At 36.0% G+C, this 7,840-nt stretch overlaps 1 protein-coding gene across 1 annotated transcript in view; it reads right to left on the bottom strand.

Annotated features, from left to right (window-relative positions):
- The window catches only part of LOC106461308, a 6,456-nt gene extending 1,280 nt beyond the window's left edge, over positions 1 to 5,176 (bottom strand). Inside the window, exons 1-2 of the mRNA XM_022393400.1 lie at positions 4,105 to 5,176; positions 3,488 to 3,847 (exon numbers count right to left, since the gene is read on the bottom strand). Of these exons, the coding sequence (XP_022249108.1) occupies positions 3,488 to 3,847; positions 4,105 to 5,027 (1,283 nt within the window). The 5' untranslated portion in view covers positions 5,028 to 5,176. The remainder of the gene's footprint in view (positions 1 to 3,487; positions 3,848 to 4,104) is intronic.
- Positions 5,177 to 7,840: the final 2,664 nt, after the last annotated feature.

Below are 7,840 nucleotides of genomic sequence, written 5' to 3'. Positions count from 1 at the left end.
AGAGAATAAACAAGAAGATATAGTTCACAATTTCAAATAAATAGAAGACTCAAATTCGATGACGAGGAACCCACTTTGAGACTAATAATGGTTGGAGACGGCTTGAATGGGTAATGAAGAAAAACTTTAATATAAGTTTAACATAACAGCAAATATACAACGTACCGAAAAGGTTTTGCCATCATCAGGTAGAAACGTTGTACATTTGCTGTTATGTTAAACTTATATTAAAGTTTTTCTTCATTACCCATTCAAGCCGTCTCCAACCATTAAATAGAAGACTGCTTTATTAGCCAAGTATCAGGGTGGTATAAGTTTAATGGTTTATAAATTAGAATTTATCGGAAAATATAACTATATTTGAAAAATAACCTGATTCAGAATATCCAAAATATATTTAAAATGTCTTATTGTCATGAATGACTCAAAACAGAGAGAATAATATTTACTTATTTTTCGAACAATGCGATATTACTCTCACACAGTACAAGTATTATTAACACTTAACGTTAAAAAAATATATTAACCAGAAGCGTAGACCGGGGTGGGTCAAAAGATCATCCAATATTCAAAAAATACGTTTACAACTAACCCAGTAGCTTATTACAGTGAGGTAAAGCTAAGCACCTCTTTGTTTTAAAGTTTTGAATACTTTCATTTTACAAGTTTCATTTAGGCTAAGATTAAATTACTTAGATCCTTTGTCCATAAGAATAGGGCCCCCTTTTTTTTTGTGTGTGTAAAATACTCTCACCCCTCTCTGTTGTGCTGGCTACGCCCCTGATATCAACATTATATAATTTTACTATGGTATTTCAAATTCAATATTAAAAGAAATTTGAGTTACATCTATTAACATTGTGTATTTCTATATAGGGAGATGAACACGCAAAATGCGATCAAGAGTTTGTTTTGGATTTCGTGCAAAGCTACACGAGGGCTATCTGCGCTAGCCGTCCCTAATTTAGCAGTTTAAGGCTAGAGGGAAGGCAGCTAGTCATCATCAACCACCGCCAACTCTTTTACCAACGACGAGTAGGATTGACCGTAACATTATAACGTCCCTATGGTTGAAAGGGCGAGCATGTTTGGTGTGACGGGAATTCAAACCTGCGACTCGCAGGTTGCGAATCGAGCGCCCTAATCACCTGGCCATGCCGGGGCTATCGATCAAGAGAATGGTGCAGAGTTCGTAACTAACACTCCTATACAGACAATTTAGAAATTTCAGCCTAAAATTGAATATTCTGTCGCGTTTAAAATGGCGAATTCAACAAATATTTCACTTGATTTTTAAAGGAATTAAACCAATGATCAACAACACAGATGCATAGTGCTGTCAACCAGTGCTGTATAGTCGAATATAAAAGCTATCAAATCATCGTCTGCACTCGAACAATTGGTAAGGGATGAAAAGTCGTAAATGTTTTCCAGTTTCCGCGATCGTCGATGATCGAAATCGGCTATGTTCGTAGAAATTTGTCATTTTATGTTTAAAAAAAAAAACACTTTAAAACATAATAGGATTTCAAGTATAAACAAACTTTTGGTTCACATGATAAACAATCTGTCATGTCAGCGGAAGGCCTACAATACCGACCCGTTTGAAAGATTTAGAACATAAATGGAGGAGTTAGATTTTGAACATAAATGGAGGAGTTATCAAAATATTTTTCCATGTTAACTTTTAAACTTTTAGAGCTTTTCATTATTTTTGTTCTCAGTTAAATAGCATTAACAATATATACTATACATCTCTTGTATTCGATTAAGATCAAACTGTGACATGGATGATGGACGGGAATTGAAATCGAACATAACTTTATACAAAATGATAAAAACCCTATAACCGGAGCGCTTTCGAAAGGTGGACCTTCCTTCTTCAGGGGCAAACTGATGATAGTCTCAAGACACTGTGATCATTATTTTAGTGTTTCCTATCGTTGAGTGGGTTCTTTTTGATTATTCGGTAAAAATATTGTCCAGTCTATTTGATGAAAACAGAAGCGTTTATTACCGACAACAGCGTAAAAGTCCTACAAGTGGCGTTCTTTGATAGACCTAACTCGTAAGCCCCCCTCCCCCCCCCCCCCAGTGGCACAGCGGTATGTCTGCGGACTTACAATGCTAGAAACCGGGTTTCGATACCCGTGGTGGGCAGAGCACAGATAACCCTTTGTGTAGCTTTGTGCTTAACTGCAAACAATCAAACCTGACTCATAAATGAAACTTAAAAAAGCTTAATAAAAAAGGTTAAAATTCAAGGAACTTGTGCATATATTTGAAATATTATAATCCACAAACGAACAACATTTTATAATGCACTATTAAAATCTTTATTTAAACCGATCAACGGCTGTAAAAGTCACTTTACATATTTCAACGGGGTTTTCCCTCACTTTCAGGAATGTGAAAAACGGCTACTGTGTACTATATAACTTCAATTATAAGTACAAAAGCCATGGTCGTCGTCATCATCATCAGAATTTAGGTCTTGAAGACCTGGGAGGGTCAGGTACTAAGACCTCTTTCTCCCTCCTGAACTGTTGTTGTTTGATGAAAACTATTTTGTGGTTTTGGTAAGCTGGTTTGGATTGGATGTCTATTTGTTACTGTTGCTACTTTCCTCCTCAGTGCCCTGTCCGTTTATCTTGTCTGATTACGTATTTGTTGTGCAATAACGTTAACTGTGTAGTTGTGTTATGTGGTGTTAAAAGCCATGGCCAGCTGACTACTAGTTTACAATTTAAAAAAAAAAGAAGATCGCGCCAACTACATACTTTCTGATTATCTAACCTTCATCCGTATTTAAGATCAAGTTGTTTTTTCTGTGTTGTGCCAAAATAACCGTTTTTTCCCCTAATGGATGATATGTCCAGTATAATATACAAGTTCAGCTAATGTAGAGTTTTCACTTTTGTTTTTAACATTTCTCTTGCGTTCATTTATTCTAATTGTTCTTTTCTTTAAACTGTTATTTTGGCTCAACCGAATAATATGAATGCTAGAAATATTGGAGAAACCATCGAAATAATGAAACAAAGCAAAAGCAACTTGATCTTAAATAAAAATGAAGGGTTAGAAAATCATAAAGTATGTAGATGGCGAGATTTTCTCTTTTGAATTATAAGCTAGTAGTCGCATGGCCATGACTTTTGTACTTATATACTACATATAAACTTATGGCGCTGAACTGACTGTAACTAAACTCTCTAAATGATATTTAAAAACTGTCACATACCTCCCCCTCTTTCTAGCTTAACTTTACGTCATTTAACACTGTTAGAGACACCAGTGATATTATAGTGTCATATGTCATCACTATGTCTCAAGAAAATTCGAGATGTCGCGTTAAATCTAGAAAGTCCGGAAATGTATAGGCGTCACGCATCATCTCTTCGTCATACCAAAACTCCCTTTAGCAAACAATAACCTACAATGTTAAAATTGTTATTGTCTTCTGGTATAATTAAGCATTCATACTTACATACACTTCTCTAATAGCACTGTTTGAGTGAATGTTTTATCCTTGTAAGGAGTGTCAAGGTTGAGAATGAGTTTCCACTGGCCGAAAGCGTTCAAAGCACGAAGAGGGCGTGCATAATCAATCTCTGATGGACAAATGTAGCCCCTGTTTTTATAACCGTCTTCCTTATACTGGTTGTTGGTAAGTGAGGTTAAATAATCAGTTCCATTTGGTGGTGCATAGTGATGATGCTCGTAGATGTATTTTTCATCTTTTTCGGTTAGTCCATCAAGAAACGGAGGAGTCGACTGATGTTTGATCTCAGCCAACAGCCGATTCAATACATGCCTCTCTTTATCAATAGCGTACCTGATTACTTCACTGTGGAAAAGAAAATCTAATTACAAATCAGATTGGTATAAGTATTTTAAACTTTCATTAATAAGAAACCTTGGTCTTATTTTGATTGCGTTACAAATCTTCAGCAATTAATTTGAGGGGATGTGTTTATTACATGTTTTAAACGAAATTCATAAATGAAACATTTCCATCATGTACATAATATGCTTATTTAGTTTCTACAGATAGATAGGATAGAATAGAACAATTTTCATAATAATGTTTGTTTAGATACATACCTTGGATATTCAGAGTCGTCCAAACAGTACATACTACTGGTTTTGGCACATTCTGGCCATGTTTCCATGTCGTATTTATATGTATCCATTTTTGCTGTCCAATCCACATATGTTTGTTTGTTGGCTACATTAGAAACAGGGTGTGGCGTTTGAAAACTTTTCTGACCATTATTAGCATTCGAATGATCATCCGATGTAGACAAAACAGTTTTGTTGTTTACTGGTGAAATAGGAACAGTCACCACGTCTGGAACAGATTTCGTTTTCTTTGGAATGTTAGAATGAGGTGTATAACTGGATTTCAGAGGACTTACTGGATCTTGTGCAAATGCTGGGCTAGCAATCAATGCTGCAGGTTGTGGTTGAAGTATATACTGTGGTCCAGAACTGGCAGACAGATGGGGATGATCTTTACTGTTTTCTTCATAATCTTGATACGAATAATCCCCATTCTCTGTTTGAATTGGTTCGATAATCTCTTTATTAATAGCAAGAGATGGGCGATTATCATGGTCTGCTGCTCTATTATGTTCATCATTTGATCTGTTATTTTTTAGTTTCACCTGCTGATTTTGATCACGTTCAGATAGTGTTCTATGAGAAGGATAAACACTTGTGAGTGGGGGATTGCGGTTTTGGTTATGTTTAGATAAAAACTGTTCTTGAGAATTTAAATTCTCAGTGTGATCTACGTTATTAGCTCTAGTGTATTCTAATGGAGTGGACAAACTTTGTTTCAAAGATGGTATCTCCTCAGAATGCAAACTGCTTGGGTGATAGGCATCTTCCTTTTTAAGATGATTTGCCACAGGTTGCGAACTGTGATAACTGCCAGTGATTTCACGAGCTGTAGGTGGTGAGATATCGAATTGATTCTCATATGGGTAATTTGGTTTATTTTCATTGTACTCATCCTGTGGCATATTTACATTAGGTTTCTTTGATTTCAGACTTGAACTTTCTGAAAGAGTACTATAATCGTAATTTTGTTGTGGATGCCTATCAGTTCTGGACTGGAAGGGTGTCAGGGGAATATAAGGAGAATTAGAAACATGCTTATGTACAGAATCATCTGTTTCAGTAGCTTTTGGAAGGATATTAGAATAATGTGAACCTTTATCAATCTTGTGGGCAGAGTGTATGTTTGACACTTCATATTGTGATTTAGGAAGTTCTTGGAAACTTCTATCGTTAGGATCAGGATTGTCATAGGATGATTCTTTTGGTAATTTGTTAGTCAGACTATCGTGATTATATAACGGATTGGCTTTAGGTTGAGGGTAAGCACTTTGATCAATATGTTGATGAGAATGCAAGTCTCTAGAGTCAGAATGACGTTGATAATTGTGGCCTCTAGTGGCAGGATTTGAATAATAAGACTGTTTTTGAATAGGTCTTAGGTGTGAAGTATACTCTGTCGAACCAGAATTAGGAAGTAAAGGCTGGTCATATTGGTTAGAATAAGGATGTTGGTCAATTGGGTTCGGATGAGGGTGAACATTTTGATCCGTTGGGTCATGGTTAGAACCAGGATGAAAATGTTGAGCTCTTGGTTCAGAAAGAGAATAAGACTGCTGATTATTAATATTTGGATGTAAGTAAGGATGATGACTACCTACTGCTAAATGAGGATATGTTCTCTGATCACTAGTGACAGGATGGGAATAATAATTCTTCTCATTTGGATTGAAAGTAGTATAAGGTTGCTGGTCACTGAAATGAGGGGAAGGGTAATGGTGCTGGTCACTTGAGTGACTGTTAAGAATTGGCTGGTATTCTTTCGGGTGGTTAACTGCTGCATAATCAAGGTTAGGAAAATTCCTATGTTCTTTAGGATCAGAACCCGAATCATGTTTCTGTGAAAGATAAAGCTTATGATTGCTCATGTCAACATGTTGGTGTTTAGGTAGCACTCTGGCTGAGACATCAGGTTGCTGATTTGGTTCATCAAGGTATTCCACGTGACTTTGATCTTTAATCTGAGTCCGTGTTTTCCCATAGTTATTATCATTTTCAGATACTGGAAAAAGAGATGTGTTGTCGTTGACATTTTGAGAAGACCGAGGACCAGCGAAAGGTGCACGAGGTAATAAAGCAGTCTCTTGTTGTGGCGGTCTTTCATGTGCATCCAAATTTCTTCCTCCTTTTAAAGAGTCCTTAACAATTGCCTGTGGTAATACACCTTCAGTATGACTTGAACTATTTTCATCGAGTCCACTCTTCCCCACTTCGTCTAAGTGCAGTTTTTCTGGCCTCTGAAATAATGTCTTTATACCAAATGGGTAATAGCCAGGCACATTAGCCTGCTGACGTTCTAGTAAAGCTAAGCCTGAGAATGGGCTAGGAAACCTCTGGCAAGTTACTACTACCACCAAAACAAGAAAACTTATTATCTGAAAAAAAGGAATAATTGTTTTGAAAAATGTTTATATAAATCTGATTTTGTGCTTTAAAATTTATTTTTTAACAATAACCATATAGAATATTGAAACAATATGATATGCTATATAACAAAAGAGTATTGCATTGAAGAAAGGCAGTGTCTACAAAAAAGTTAAATTATAAATTGAGGCCTTAATGTTACTTAATATGAGCCATAGGCACCAAGTAGGCGGTAGCTCCGGGGAAGGGGTTGAGGGGGAACAGCTTCCAGAGAAAAGTGTGATACTTGTATTATAATTCTTTTATTGGAAGATGTAGTCGGTGATGTAGAGCTGGTGAAATGCTCCAGATTCTAAAGTTGGGTGTATATTTGTTCACACCAGGTCAATGGTTAGAAACACTATGTCAGCTTCACTAAAATTACCATTGATTGTTTTAAACTTGGAGGCGAACTTGAAAACAGTCATGTCTCAAAGTGTTCTGGAATTACAGAAGTTAGGGTTGTAACTTCTGTAATTCCAGAACACTCTGAGTAAAATTCAGCACCTATGATATGATCTAACATGTTTTAATTGAATAAGGGGTGGCAATAAGTGGGGACTTGATGGAGCTGAAGCTAACGCAAAATGTACCATAGCTTTCACTGTAGCCCCTGCACCAAACGAAAAGTGCTCAGTATTAAAGCTAGTTCATTTCTTAAGTATTATAATATGTGTGCCCACAAAATGCAGAGTGCAGCCCTCAATTTTTTTGTCTTGTCCACTCATCCCCCTCACCAGGAAGAAGCTGGCGCCGACCCTGATAGTGAGTAGAAAGTGAGTATGGTATAAATACGAGTTAAGTGAAGCAGTGAGTTAATGAGAAATTAAAAACTGATAGAATTCAGAGAAATGTTTAGCGAGTTCGATGTTTGTGGTGACAGCCATTGCATTTATTAAGTTAATCGATCGATTAGCAAAGATATTCTATAAGTAAGTTTATTTGTAAGTTACGCCGGCGTACCATTAGCTCGGAATTTTTGTTCAAACATTATTTATGAACTTAGGCTTAAAATGTTACATCTTGTGTTAAAGTAAACGTAGCCTTTAGCAAACTTTATAGAAAAAATATATTCATTCGTTATCGTTATGTGAACTGATCTTGACATTATATTGCACCGAATAACCCGAAAGAATCTGTCTAACGATAAAATACGCCCCAATAGTACCTTACAAATTCATGCGTTTTGTTCTCTGTTTATTCATTTAGCTCTCGTTGTTTGTATAGCTTCGTTAATTTAGAATCAAATAATACTTGTATTTTTATGTCATACTGCATGTTTATTTAAATTGTATTTAATTTAACTAATGGTGTG

The sequence above is a fragment of the Limulus polyphemus genome, unplaced genomic scaffold (assembly GCF_000517525.1).
Source record: "Limulus polyphemus unplaced genomic scaffold, Limulus_polyphemus-2.1.2 Scaffold1, whole genome shotgun sequence".
Taxonomy (NCBI): Eukaryota; Metazoa; Arthropoda; class Merostomata; order Xiphosura; family Limulidae; genus Limulus; species Limulus polyphemus.
The sequence above is the reverse complement of the archived record's forward strand: the minus strand, read 5'-3'. Positions and strand labels throughout refer to the sequence as shown.